At 36.2% G+C, this 15,282-nt stretch overlaps 1 protein-coding gene across 3 annotated transcripts; it reads right to left on the minus strand.

Annotated features, from left to right (window-relative positions):
- Positions 1-6,118: 6,118 nt before the first annotated feature.
- Positions 6,119-14,683, minus strand: LOC120180691 (ubiquitin-like domain-containing protein CIP73). Of its 3 annotated transcripts, none has more exons than XM_039185977.1 (18): positions 14,423-14,683; positions 13,550-13,701; positions 13,307-13,424; positions 12,720-12,827; positions 12,504-12,622; positions 12,312-12,392; positions 11,853-11,981; positions 11,680-11,746; positions 11,448-11,602; positions 9,441-9,605; positions 9,286-9,357; positions 8,434-8,554; positions 8,069-8,347; positions 7,868-7,956; positions 7,574-7,786; positions 6,939-7,496; positions 6,620-6,775; positions 6,119-6,423 (listed from the first exon to the last, which is right to left on the minus strand). In XM_039185977.1, exons 2-18 carry the CDS (start codon positions 13,676-13,678, stop codon positions 6,346-6,348), a joined length of 2,637 nt encoding a protein of 878 aa, XP_039041908.1. In that variant the 5' UTR covers positions 13,679-13,701; positions 14,423-14,683; the 3' UTR covers positions 6,119-6,345. The 3 variants fall into 3 exon arrangements, with proteins under 3 accessions (XP_039041908.1, XP_039041907.1, XP_039041906.1); XM_039185976.1 differs by having other exon boundaries at positions 11,829-11,981; positions 14,473-14,682; XM_039185975.1 differs by having other exon boundaries at positions 11,829-11,981; positions 14,423-14,681.
- Between the last annotated feature and the right edge of the window lie 599 nt (positions 14,684-15,282).

Consider the following 15,282-nt stretch of genomic DNA (forward strand, 5'->3'; position numbering starts at 1 on the left):
TAAAATCGATAACTAAATCAATATCAACCTAACTTATAACTCCATTATAACTTCAAACTTCTCGAAACACTTATTCAATCCCAACTTAATACTTAAACTCCAAAATTAGCACATTCTTGCAAAATTTCCAGAATTATTCTAACTCACCCAAGTCCCACTATTATCAAGGCTTTTCGAATTCCAACATAAAAATTCCAAAATTTTACAATTTAACTCTAATCAACTTTCCAAATTAAATTTCTAACATTTCAAGTACCTTAATATTTACTTAAATTTCATTTCCTTCACCAAAGAATTGCTAGATATCACAAAACTATAAAATAAAGATGGAAATGACTACGTCGTGGCATAAGCAGAAAAAGATAATAAACAATTAATTTGATATGGTTTTTCTCTTCTTCTTCTTTTTTAATTGCAAAAGCTAAAAGATTACAAATTGTAATCAGCCCTTTCAACGCATGAGTGCAACAGAAATGAAAACCAACCTTTTGCTCAACGAATCTTAATTGATTCCACTAATTCCAGCACTGTTTCATTAAAACCGAATGCTTGTCCTTTTTTTTCTTGATTCCAATAAATATCCATATTATAATAATCAAAATAACTCATATTCCATATTTCTTCAAAGCCCTTATAATACCCGAAATTTTTAAACAAATCCTCCTAAATGTTTCTAAATCAATTTTCATGCTTAATTATTCATCCACAACATTCCTAAGATCCAAATTCAACCTTAATTCAATCAAAATCAACTTCCCCTTCATCCACCATAAAAACCCATTTTCACATTTAAGCATGAAACCAAGAAATAATTATACAATCTTGTAAAGAAAATATGATAGAATAATTTCCTATTTCACATCCTAGTCCTAAATCTTAATAAAATGGACCCAAAATAAAAATAAATAAATAAAAACCACTTGCCTATTATGGAGTTCGACTTAGCTGAAGAAGAAGGAAGAAGATAAGATTTCGTGAATGTTCCTGGTTTAAAAAAATCTCCCACTTTCATCTTTAAAATATAGTTAAAAATTAATATTTATTCATTTTGGGCCAAAAAAATCAAAATTACCCTTAATGACTCTAATTATTTACTTCAATGCCACTCCCTAATTTCCATTTTAATATTCTTAAATAACCATAAAAATCTCATCTCTAAATTTTCATTTTTTGATCTTTCAAATTTTAAAAATTTCATTTTAGTCACTAAATTGTACTATTTCACTTTATAGTGAAATTTTCATCAAATTCCACCAATCCAACTTAAATTCTACTAATTAAATATGCATATAATTTTTCTAACTCAAAATTACCTTCCTTCAAATTTTTATAAAATTCCGATTTGATCCGATTATCCGATTTCAATACCGAGCTTTATCGTTTTATAGCTTTTAATATAAATCCCATACCGAAAATATGATTCCCACGAAAATCCTTGTTTTAGACCAACTTATTCATTTCTGGGCTAAACTTTTTTTTTCAAAATTGTACTTTAATCATAAAACTTTCAAAACTTACATTTTAGTCACTAGACAAATTTTGGGATATTACAAGGCACTTGGAGGATCGACACATTTTGTACAATACATTTTTTTGTAATGTTTTTATCTTCCGAACTGTCTTCATTTTTGATGACATGTGTCTATATCTTGAAATAATTGTTTTACGAATTATAATGTTTTTGCTACTAATATTATATTTACTTTAATACTGATTATAAAATATTTTATTTTACTCTGTCACTTATAGTTTTATATTACTCGTTTTAGACTTTATCATTATTAACTATGTTATTAAATATGTTATTCATAATATGTTTTTAAAATATTAAAGAATGTTTTGGAAATTTCTATTGTAATTTGCTAGATCTAGTCGTAACGCATAGCATGGGTCTAGAGGTTACATTTAGTTAGTATCAGAGCTTTTGGTTTTTAAAGCTCGGATTGTGGATGAGTCTTAAATAAAAATACAGTTTTGAAATGTTTTACAAAATAAGTCATGAAGGCCATGTCACCAATTTTTTATGTGTTTAACTGTGTACGAGACTCCAAGTGCCAAATATAATCCTTGGTTTTATCCTTTTTGTAAAAAACTTGGGGTTTTCCAAGTTGAGTGCTAGGCGTGGTCGTCGACCTGATCGTGGGCGAGGTCGAGTAACTAGATCTATAGATCTGATAGACGAGACGCGTGTAGATTCCCCGTCTCTGGTAGATAATTTTGCATCTGCGAACCCAATGAATCTACCTCTACCCCTGGTATAGTTTGATTACTCCAGTTAGAGGAGTGACTATTTCTGAGTATGAGCCTACGATGGTAGTATTAGATGAAAATCTCGGTAGGTAGTTCCTTCAATTGATTCAGGGAGCGGTTCGAGCTGCTGGCGTCACACCCGAAGTCCCAATTTAAGATTAGACTCGCAGCGAAGTTATTTAAGAGTTGTCTCTATGTTAGACGTGAATACTCACACTTGGTGGGAGTTTGTGGTGAGCAGTGTTCCGGTCTATCGCTTGACCTGGGATTTCTTCAGAGAGTGTTTTAGGAGTTGTTTTCTAGGAGAGCCTTATTTGGATCAGAGACGACAATAATTTCAGGACCTAGTTCAAGGTGATATGACAGTTTATGAGTGTGAGATAGAGTTTATGAAGTTACTGAAGTATAGTTCTAGTCTGGTACCTACTGAGAGTGATAGGTGTCGAAAGTTTACTTAGGGACTTAGATACGAGCTGCGTCGTCATGTGGTTACTCATCAGGATGAGTTGTTTGATGATATAGTTGGGAGAGGGAAAGACACTGAGAAAATTGAGGCTTTTGCTCCTGATAGAGATAGGGTAGATCGAGAGCGATCTAGGAGACCTTCTGGTCAGATTGAGCCTTCTACACGCCCTGATAAGAGTACTTATACGGCTGCCCATCAGAGGAGTCATACTGGTTCGAGACCTGCATCACCTTCACCTCCATCAATTAGTCGAGCATATTCTTCAGGTTTCTCTCTGATTCTGAGTTGTGAGTATTGTGAAAACTGACACGGGGGAGTGTGACGTAAGAAGATGAGTACCTATTATCGTTGTGGATCTAATTAGCACTTTCTGAGAAATTTTCAGCATCCAACCTCTGTCGATCGAATACTTGATCAGACTCCTGCACATTCACATGTTTCTATTCATACTCCAACTAGAAGTCACAGTCAGGGAAGAACTTCTGGGTCTGTCTCTAGGACTGACAGTAGAGCCTGATCACGACAGAGTATAGGACCATTTATTTCTGATACTAGACATCATGCCCTAGTCTATTCTACCCGACGTTCATTGATCGAGTTAGCCGTGGACTTTTGAAGGTATATTTATTGTTATTTCTGTTACTTACCATGTATTTCTAATAACGCCCTTTTTATATTCGAGTTTCATATCTTAAGACCCTCAGATTTATGATTTAAGGCACCGATATCACCGTTTTCATTTCGAGTCTAGCGAGATTTTCCGTTATTGTCAATAGAGTAATTAGCCTTTGTCCTTTGAAGGAACCTTTAGAGACCTAGTTTTCAGTTTGACTCAAACGAATTTCGAGGATGAAATTCTTTTTATGGGGAAGAGAGTTGTCGCACTCCCAATTTTAATTTAAAACTTATTAAATTTAATTAATTGAATTTATGGACAAAATTATAAGTTTAGGGACTCAACTCTAAATTTCCCTATTGTTGGTCAGTAGAAAAAAATAGAAAATGATAAGAAAAATGATGGTTGAGCTGGTTTCAACCTGTGACCTTAGGGTATGAGTAACCATGCCTTAGCCATATAGGCTAGGCTCATATTGTGTTTTATTAAAATAATTTTTAATAGTATTTGGTTCAGATCATCATCTCGTTCGAGAACCATCTTCACCATTTTAGGAAAAAACCAAACCCCAAAAATAACCCCTAATTTTCCCCGACTCTAAGCCACCCCGTCATCTTCTATTGCCTTTCAGCCATCTCCAACTACCCATTCACCTCATCATCGCCGTCAACGGCTCTGGCATCCTCCCGCAACCCAACCTCGACCGTCGGCACAATAAAGTCGATCACCGTTCATCGAGAAAAAAATGAGAAAACCCGTTCGCGCTCTTCTTCGTCGATCTCTCCTCCGACTGACAGTGTACATCATCCTCTGTTCTAGTGAAGACGTCGTCTCAGCCCGATTTAAACCCCTCTGACCGATCGTCGAAAGGTGTCGTCGATCGTTGTGGAGAACCGTTCGAAATTCATCGGAGGAACCTAGGTCTTGCTTCATTCTTCCTCGATTTCTGTCGTCCTAGTCACTGGTCTATCACACCGCCACCATAGTCGGACTCTTCGCGTCTTTCCGATCAAGACCCAACCCTTAAATCGCGTCATTACTATTGTTTCCTCCGTCGTCGATGTTGGGTAAGTTCTGGTCACTTTTCGTTTTGATTGCTTCATGTTTGAATGTATTACTGACTTGATATGAGTTGGAAATGGTGTTTGGATTCTCCCGGATTAATTGGCTGCCACCCTTGACTTTGTCGTCGCCGTATGCGCATGGGGTTCCTCCTTATTCAAAAATTCTTCTAGAACCGGTATGAGTCAACTTAGATCGAACCGAGTTAACCCGAATAGGTCTGACCCGTTGACATGCTCGTTGACCATTGACTAAACCTGTTGACTTTGACCAAAAAGTCAAAATTTTTGAAAAGTAATATTTTATTTTTTTCAAAGTCGAGTCCGGATCCGAAGTCCGTTTGGCCAAATTCTAACCCAAAACCTCTAAATTGATCCGTAAACCCAAATATGCATATGTAATTTAAGTGATTTAATTAAGTGCAATTACTTTAAGGTCGATATCTGACTTGTGTTATTGTTTAATTAAGGTACCCGTGATTCTTCCGATCGTTCGTCTGCTCGACCTGGTTTATCCCGATCCGTTCGTCTGCGAGAGTCCGTGATTACTTGTGTAGTTCTGTAATCCTGTTAGATACTCCGGTTTAGTGTACTACTCCGATAATAAATCTTTTATGATATGACCTAGGTTCGCATACCGTTGAGGAGCGTAGTGAAACTGATGCTCGATAGATCTTTCGGACTGTTCTTTTTGTGAGATATATTCCTTGTGTGACATATATATGTTTTAAATATATGATTGAAATACCATGTATACATGGATATTTTCTCTAATTTGAATTGTATTGTCTCCTCTAATTTGATTACGTATGATTTATCAGATTTAAGCCTGATTCATGGTTTATTATTTATTGTATTTTATATCATGCTTTCTTGACATATGTTCTCTAGTTACTGCTTTACTGATAAATAAATAAATAAATGTATGAACTTTGTTTTTCTGTTACTACTATTTACTGTTTGAAAACTATTTTCTTCGGGATACTTTGGGATCTAGTATGAAGTCTCTACCGGTTCAACTCCGATCAGGCTAATAATTCCTTATACAAGTTCAACCCCAATCAAGCTTGTATTTTGTATAATACTCTTGTTGTAATATTTTTATTTTCCGAACTGCTTTCATTTTCAGTGACATGTGCCCATATTTTGAATTACTCATTTTACGATTTATACTACTTTTGCTACTAATATCAGATTTACTTTGATACTAATTATAAAATATTTTATTTTACTCGCTCATAGTTTTATATTACTCATTTTGGACTTTATTAACATTAACTATGTTATATTTTATTTTACAATCACTTATAATTTTACATTACTCGTTTAGGACTTTATCATTATTAACTATATTATTAAAGATGTTCATAACATAGATTTATAATAATAAAGAATGTTTTGAAAATTTCTATTGTAATTCTTTAAATCTAGTCGTACCGCATAAACTCTGAGGATTATACACAAAGTACCCACTCCAGCTTTTGATTCGGATGGCAATGAAGAAACCGCATGAACTAATTAATCTTCTGAAAATCGAAACGAGAGCCAAATAGCCATCTAGCAGCTCAAATTATTCAATCACTCACCCAGTCAACCGACGAGCTTAAATGAACAGAAAGTCTGAGCATAACTAGATTATTTGATCTCAAGTCAATAGAGGATGGTTAATTAGAAAAGGTGATAATAGATGGCATTTTCATAACTAAGAAACCAGCCTAAAGAGAAACGCTAAAGGCCTGAAAACAAAATATATAATTTATCATGATAATTCCAATTTGATGCAACAATAAAACAAAGAGTACAACAAATAAATATAGATCAAAGAGCGTATCAATCATCACAGAAACCTGAGTTTACAAATGGAGTCTGGGTAAGAAATGACATCAGCACAGTATGAAAATGATTTGCCGCACAACTTTCAGAGCAAAGCACCGCAATTTTAACTTTCAGAATCAAGAGCTAGACTTGTCCTCATCAAATTTATCCAGAAATCTTTGACGTAGGTCCTGCTGTAGCATCTCTGTGTATTCCTGAAAATGTTAGAAAATATTATGAGCTTCTGTACAAAAATAAACCTGAAAAATTAGGCAGTTAAAAAGATAATGTTGCTTGAGACAATTTATTTCTCAACATAACGGAAGCACTTAAGCCTCTAGCTGCTTTGAAGTTTGACTGGTAAGAAACCCAATAAATCAAAGGCAAATATCTCGTAGCCAGACAACTCACCTTGGCAAGACCTTCATTACCACACAACTCATTCAAAAGTTCTTCAGCATTCCTCCCATCACCATATACCTGAACTGCATTTTCGGCAACAGCATGGAAGACGTTACCTGGTAGACTAGTTTGCTCAATCCTCCGAGCCGTTTGTTGAATATCATCCTGGAAGAAACAGAAGATAACAGTCCTCCATGTCAGTTTATATACACACAAAACACATACGCACACAAACCACCTGAAAAATCTAAATTATATGTATTTAAAAAATTGAAAATCATAATCAAATGATTTATCAGGCAGTTGACCTCCCCCCATCACATTATACCTGAAATTTAGGTTCTACGGCAGGGAATGGCGGAGGAGCCCCTGGCCCACGACCAAGAGCCTGAGTAACAATAGGCATCATTTGTTGGACCATCCGTGACAGATCGATACCACCACTTTGGCCTCCTCCAATACCTGAAAACATGTTTCCAATATCTTGGCCATCAACCTGCTGAGCTAGTTGACTAACGGTGTTCATGATTTGTGGACTTTGAGTAAGTTGCTGCAACATGTTCCTAAAATCATCCGGTGAACCAACACCAGTTTGCTCTGAGAACCTGGCCAATAGGCCATTTAGTGCAGGACTTTGAAGAACTTGTGAGACAGCAACAACAGCCCCTGGTTGATCAACAGAGCCCTGCACTCCTGACAACCTACTACTCTGAACACCTGGATTACCTGAGGAAGGATCTACCCTATTTACAGAAGAGCTCCGAGATGCAAGTGACTGCAGAATCTGTTGACCAGCTGTTCTAGAACTCAGGTTTTGATCATTAGAAGAACTAGTTGTTCCACTATCACCAGCAGTGGAAGATGATTTGGTCGGTTTTACTCGTCTCTGGCCAGAATAATATTATATGATTATTTTCAATAAAAATAACATAGTTAGATTAAGAATAAAGAAATATATCACACCTTACGTTCCAAACCCCCTAACCCCAATCCAAGTGGTACAGGCTTGGCATTTTCCTCGCTGGATTTGATAGAACTTCCTGAAGGATCTTCCGACTTCACCAACAATTCTCCACTTGAGCTAGGAGAACATCCAACTGTGCAAATTGATGCATCCTTTGAATTCTCACCACTCTCCGTATTATTGTTACTTCCTTCAGCACGTTGACATTGTGACTGAATATTAAGAACATAGTGGTCAGAGACACTAAACGGATAGTTCCTAATTGAGATCATTTTATAGTGAACAATGCACACCTTCGGTTCTTCAGTTTCAAGGTTTGCAGGTACAGCAACAGTAGAATCCCCAGCTCCACTAGAAGCAATATGATTGAGCTGATGACTACCTGCAGCAGATACAAACATGAATTCCACAATTCTGCTTTAACCATTAAATACCAGAGAGATAATATGAGCATCAATTCAGTTACTAGAATCTGAAAACTAATTGCCATCTACCTGATGCAGCCTGGTTATGTCCCTGTGTACTAACTAAGTTTCTAATTCTTGAATTGAGTTCATCAACAACAGATGATAGTGATGATTCAGTGGGTGCAGATTGTGCTGCACTGGACATATCACCAGTAGCATGTGCTCGGTCAACTGCAACAATATTGTTTTGCACAGGAAGAACCCGTATCAAACCAGAACCAGCATTGTTACCACGCTCCCCTTGCATCCCTTCCCCAATGTTTGTTCTATTACCAACTGCGGAAACCACAGGTGCCAGAGTGGTGCCTGATAATGACAGTTATTAAATAAAAATGTCACTTCACTTCAGTTTAAGAAAGGGAAATAATGGCCAGGCTGCAGATTTTACCCACCAGGATGTATGTGGATATTTATGTGCCGTGCATGATTTCCAGCACCAGCAGGACCTACAGTCACAGGATTTGATGGAGAATGGGAACCGCTAAAGAGGGATCTGGTTTGAAGGGGGAAAGGCTGCAAATAAACAGCCAATGCATGCATTATGAATACGATCCTAAAGAAAATTTCAACACTTGAACTAACAAAGCAAGTTCATTCATAGTTGTTTCAGCACATCTCAAGCCAACTGGTGAAGTACAATTTGTACTAAAAATAGCATGATGTATACAATTAACAATAACATGTTAGAATTGTAAACTAAAAGCTTCACATCTCAGAACTCCCTGTTTTCTCCCAAAACCAAACACAAGATCCCCCCTTTTCATACCCTAACCTCCCTTTGTTAATTCTCGGTCATTAAAAGAAAATTGTCTTTTATGTCTCAAAAGCATAACATATTTTTTAACAACTAACTTAGACCCAAACTGCTAAAATGTCGGCTCCAAGGAACATCTCCATAGTTAGTAATATGATCCTAGAGAGACCAGATGAATATCAATATGTTCAATTTAGCCATTGCCGAATAATAATCAATAGAAGAACACATTACACAGCATAAAATATCTGCAATGCTTGAAAAAACTGCTCAGATTTGTTCCGGCAACCAAGATATCAAATACTACCGTACTTGAATAGGATATTAGCAGGAGTTTGCATTTTATACATACTTGACAGAAAACACATATCAGACAGAACTCGCTCAGAGCAGTTATGACAATCAATATATCTACATATTACAATATATAAATAGAATATATTATAGTCATTTCAAAACATGATATAATGCAAACAAATTTTTAGCATACCTGAACCATAATAGGATTCGGTCCAGAAGGAGATATATAAACTGCAGTTCCAGCTTTAACTGAAGATTCTGCCTGTGAATTGCATGAAACATTTAGTGACGTGTTATTGTTCAAGGAGAATATGGAATATGGATGCAAGAGAATGTAGTTCATACAGGAGAATGTCCCATACGCAGCGTCAATATGGCTCGACCAAGCTCTAAAAGAAGAGAACCTAAATGCTGCATTGTAAGACCTGCTTGTACAGATTCTGTTTGAATTTGCCCCCGCATGGTAGGATCAGAAGAATCCCTCTCTTGCTCTAAACGTCCGGCAATATGCTAAAAAAGTAGCAGTGTATAAAAGAGAGAGAATCAGATGAAAAATTCTCAACTTCAAAGAGAGAAAGAAAAAGAATATGGAATCTATTCAGAGTAAAGAATCTTAAGTTACATAATAATTCTGCTTCTTCAAAGCCGCTGAACTTAGACTACGACCGATAAATCATATAACAGAAAGAATTCCCATTTAGCTTCCTCAATATACATGTACTTATGAATTTCATAACGCAAAAAAATTTCACCGGAGTCCCAGTAAATTTACATGCGAAAGAGGATTCACAGAGATTGTGACACGTATCTGAAAAACAGTTTTAAAATTGTAGAAGGATTTATGCCTTATCGATTAATAAAAGGGGATTAGTTGAGGAACTTTGGTTGTTATGAAAGCAAATGTTGGGTTTGGATTATTCGATTAAGGAGGAATTTATGCGACTGGGAATTGGATCATGGATCTCTCTAATGACATTGATTGATAATATTGTTTGATTGATTCAGTTGATGATTTTCTAACTTGGTCAGGGAATGGAGATGGTTTGTTCTCAGTTAAGGCCTGTAGATCAACACTTACATGTAGTTCTGGAGGGAATTTTCAGTGGAACAAACGGGTATGGTCTGGATTGGCTCCTCCGAAAGTTGAGACATTTCTATGGCAACTATCTCACCTAAAACTAGCTGTTAGAGTAGAGTTGAAGAAAAGAGGTGTTCCCCTGGAAGATTTATTATGTCCTTTATGTCATAAGGAGGAAGAAACAATTCAACATCTTTTTATTTTATGTCCTGTTGCTTGGGAGTTATGGAATAGGTTCATCATGTTATGGGAGGTTTCTACAGTTCTGCCCAAAGATCCCCTGGCTTTACTGTGTTCTTGGTCTGTTTTAAAGGCTTCTTCTTCTATCTGGAATTTTATCCCGGGTGTTGTTCTGTGGTCGTTATGGAAGGCTAGGAACTTGGTGGTGTTCGAAAACTGGAATTTTGAGAACTCTACACTGTTCTTTATTTGCAGATTCAGGCTGGCCAAATGGTTTTTAGCTAAATTTCCCAAGGCTAATATCCAGGTTGATTTATTAATAGGGGATCCTCGGCTTGCAGATAGATTAGCAGTCAAAGCTCCTAAGATGAAGAAGGTTCAGTGCTGGTTTCCACCTCCACCTGATTTTTTATAAAATCAATGTGGATGGGGCAGTTAGAGGGGATGGTTTGCAGGTGGGATTGGAGGTTTGCTGAAGGATTCGAATGGCTCTATCTTGATCTCTTTTTCTAAAGATGTGGGATCAGGTCCTCCTTTGTTTGCTGAGTTGAAGGCTATTAAAGAAGGCATTGATTTGTTTCTTAATTCGGATTGGGTGTTGAAGGGAAGACTTATTCTAGAGAGTGATTGCAAAACAGCAGTGGGCATTGATTTTTCTGTTCTTTGGTTGGGGAAATTGGGGTTTTAATTTCTGCTAGGAACATTATGGTTAGGCTGGTCCCTAGGGCTTGTAATTGGGAGGCAGACAAGTTAGCTAAGGAGGGGATAGGTTGAATGTCCTTAGTGTTTTAGTGGTTATGTTTGGTTTCTTATTTCGGGTGATGCTGTAACTAAAATCTTATGTAATTTTGGGTTATTAATATATTGAGGTACTCTTTTCCTCCTTCCGCTAGTCGCCTCTTCTCAAGAGGCAACTATGAGGGAGGTTTTTAATGAGACCTATTCCTATCAAAAAAAAAAATTGTAGAAGGATAGTATTCAACATATCGTATCAACCTTAACATGAATATGGTTAAACATTTAATAACAAAAAAAAGCTTAAAAAATTCAAAAAGACAGTAAATACATAAAACACACTTATGGACAGCACTTACAGACAATGCACCAATAGCATGACTGCTAAGAAGTCGTACTGCATGTCGAATTACAATGCTCAATGCTTCAGGTGTCGGCAGACCACGTGCATCAGATGGTAACACAACCCTTGGTTGTTCCCTTATGTTAGTTGTAGATGCGTGTGGCTGATAGCCTACATAATGCCATAGCAATTAGTCGTTGCAACTATTTCCAAACAAATACTTGACTTAATGCTTTTAGTAGTATCACCATTTGGAGAATGTGCCTCCATGTGGCTCATAAACTCAGAGAGAGTATTTAAGGAATCAGGAATTGGCTGGAAAAAAAAAGAAAAGAGTGGAATTAGACAACAATCAAATTATAATCTGCTAAAAGATAAATAAGTTCAACTGTACTACCGTATTAAGTGAAGGAATAGATGCTTGGGCTGCACTCAAAGGAATTGGGATAACTTGTTGAGAAACTTGAAATGATTGACCAGACTGTGCCTGATTTCCTACTTGGTTCTCACCAGCAGCACGTCCTCCATTTGTTTCAATTCCTTGAGGAGCCTGAATGAAAGCATTTTTTTTATTATTCAATTACTTTGGGTGTTCTATATTTCTAACTCCTTGAGAAGCCAAAAGTAATACCGATGATTACTTAAACCCTTAAGCCATCACATTCTTTTCTAGTTTTTTCCATTTTCGCTACATTTAAATCATTAGCATGTTCATTAGGTTTAACAGTATAAATAAGAATATCTGAATAGAATTACTAATTTTAAGATGAAGCATTTGCCAACACGAAGCTTAGAGGGAAATATAAGCATCTGCAACCCAAAGTCATATTTAACTTGTTAACTTTAAGAAAAGAAAATTTTGTAATCAAGCATTACTCACAGAGGTTGAAGACTGTGTAATGGTAGCATTAGTAGTAGACTGGCCTCGAACTCCAAAAGAATTTAAAACTGCTCCAATAACCTAAAAGCCAAGCCAAAAATAATGAATTAATAATCAGCATCCCTTCACCAACATTATTAAAGGTCAATTGAAACGCTTCAAAATGAAAAAGAAAAAAAAGAAAGTACCAACCCGACTAAGGTCTGGAGCACTGCCATCACCTTGATCTCCAACATTAAAGGTCCCAAGAACCACACTGTGTGAAATCTGCCCAACTCGGTTACGAGGAACGCCTGCAGAAGCATCATTTCCTGCCATTCATAGTTCAATTCACTCTTGATAGCTACAGTTATGGGTAAAACACCCTGAATTTCAAGGCCAGACAAGCACCACTATATATATTAATACCTCTATGACTGTTATTTCCATCTGCTTCTCCTGAACTTGCATCAGAAGACGGCTGTGACTGGGCAGGCTGCCTTTCAACTAAGTGCAATGTATGCCCATTCTCAACATCTAAAAAACCAGTGAAGGATACATGGTATAAAGTGAACCACGACATATGAATCTTATAACATGACAGCAAACTTGTAAGTAGATACAACAGCATCTTGATTTATTTTTTTTGGTAGTTACAACAACTAATTTCCAGTTCTGGTTATTTATGACACATAACTTGATGTGACTATGAAACAATATAGTTGTTGCTGTACGCTAAGCATTCAAGCCCATTAACTAATGCTCATTTTAGACAATGAAGTGAAAAAAGCAACAGTTAGCACCGCTAGCAATCTACTAATTTTACATTAACAAAATCAATCCAAACTCGCACGCACAAGTCATGCCTTAAATTATATAATTGTGATAATTCTGCAAACGGACATGCCATCTAAGAAACCAATAATTAATCCTGCAGCACAGAAAATCTTTTATGTAGAATATATCTAGTTAAATTAAGGCAACGATGTTCTCTAGAAACATAAATGACAGGATACGATATTCAGAAAGGAGATGATCATCCTTTAAGACCTTTCCCCTGAAAATCAGTCGTTGCTGACCTACTGGGACACCAAGTTCCTGAGCTATTCTCTCCTTGAACAATGAAACTGGTGTCTGAAATCATCCATGTAATAGGTATCAGCTAAAAGCTTGACAAGGGACAATTTTAATAAAAATTAAAGATGCACTGAATGGCATCAACTTTATGAGATTGCTCATGCTTAGAAGCAAGCACTTACATTTTTGTCAACCGGAAAACTAAAAATCTGTGAATCCAGAGTCTTGATCCTTAGCTCTACAATAGAATCAGAAGATTCCCCAGAAATGCTGCCCATGCTCGAACCTTCATTAAAGTGCTGATCTGCCATGGAAATTCAACAGCTACCGGTGCCTAGAACATCACAATAATATCATTTCCATTCAGAATTTTCCGCTAGTTCAAATCCTCCAAGTAAACTATCATTGGCTAAAAGGTAATTAACTCTTAAAGCGGTTGAAATCACAAGTTAACAACAGATCAGCACTCAATGTCACAAATGTCTAGTTAGTTCTTCTAGTTATAATGACAATAATAATTAGTTGTCCAGCAACATGAATTATTGAAAAGATAGGATAAAAGGAATATTAAAGTCTCTCTTCAAAAATGAATCACAGATTTAGAATCTTATCTAATTAATCATTAAGATAGATTTCCATTTCTTATATATCAATGACATACGACAAGAAAATGCATAACCAGCAATTCTTTTAGCCATGGTCAACAAAAGTCAAATGTTCCTACATTTAAGGTGCAGGTTTGAAAAACCAAATACAATACCAATATACTTTTAGTTCTCTTCCTTCTAAAAAGTAGAAATAAAAACTAAAAAAAATTAAAAATGGGTAATAAAAAAGATGATGTGCCAAATTCAATAAATCAGAAACGAAGATAGCATCAATCAATCAAAGCAATTTACATAACAATCGACGGATCGGAGAACATAGATGAAATCAAATAAGATCAAAATCATTTAAGACAAAAGAAATAATCTAATCTAACCCTAGAAAACGGTAGATTCACATCGAAGAACGTAGATAATAATAATAACAACAATGGAACCAACGGCACGAACCTAAATATTATGAGGAAGTCTAAACCGAATACTGAAAAATCCGAAGGAAACTGCAAATTCCGATGTTATCGATGAAAAAGGCAATCGAATGTGTATTGAAATGGAGGGGTTGCTTTTAGGGTTTACCAAATCGCGACGTTTTCGGCCAAGCTGAGTTCGGCTAATTCTATGTACGATGCCTATGTGGATTTGTTGGAGAGAGATATTTGTTTCGAGAAGAATCTAGATCAAGCAGCCCCCCATGAAGCGGATGGAAATTTCCATCGACGTCGTTTTGATCGGTCATGACTCATGAGTCACTCGTGACTCGTGTCGCGTCGAGTCTCTTCTTTTTGTCGGCTTCTCTCGTCTTCCAGTTTTACTCCGTTTTCTTGGGCTTAATAAAATACATCCAGTTGCATGCAACCACTACTGCCACAGTTGGACATTAAGTATTAATTTGGTAACAAATAACTAGCGCGTCCAGTGCAAAAAAAAAAAAATTAAAGCCCAGCCCAGGCAAACAATATTTGGATTTCATCTAGGTGCCTTTGGATGCAATTGGTGCTTCAGTGCTTTGGAGTACTTTTTAGGTGAAACGTGCCCTAACAATCTCTTTGGATTGCATGTTTTCATCACAATCGCAGCTGTCAACGAACTAGCGGCCTTTTTTCTTTTCATTGGAACTTTGTGCTCCAGTTAACAATTCTAACCTCCAGTAGTAATTCTTTTTTCATTTATATCATTTCTTCTTGATACATTTTAATTGTTTTCCGTTACATTCCATTGAAATATTCTATAGTTTTCCTAACAACTTTTTAATTATTTTGACTGAAAGGTGGTAAAAATTTATCCATTTCGCATAACTAAAAGTTTATTAA

This window comes from Hibiscus syriacus, unplaced genomic scaffold (assembly GCF_006381635.1).
Source record: "Hibiscus syriacus cultivar Baekdansim isolate YM2019G1 unplaced genomic scaffold, ASM638163v2 tig00112498_pilon, whole genome shotgun sequence".
NCBI lineage: Eukaryota > Viridiplantae > Streptophyta > Magnoliopsida > Malvales > Malvaceae > Hibiscus > Hibiscus syriacus.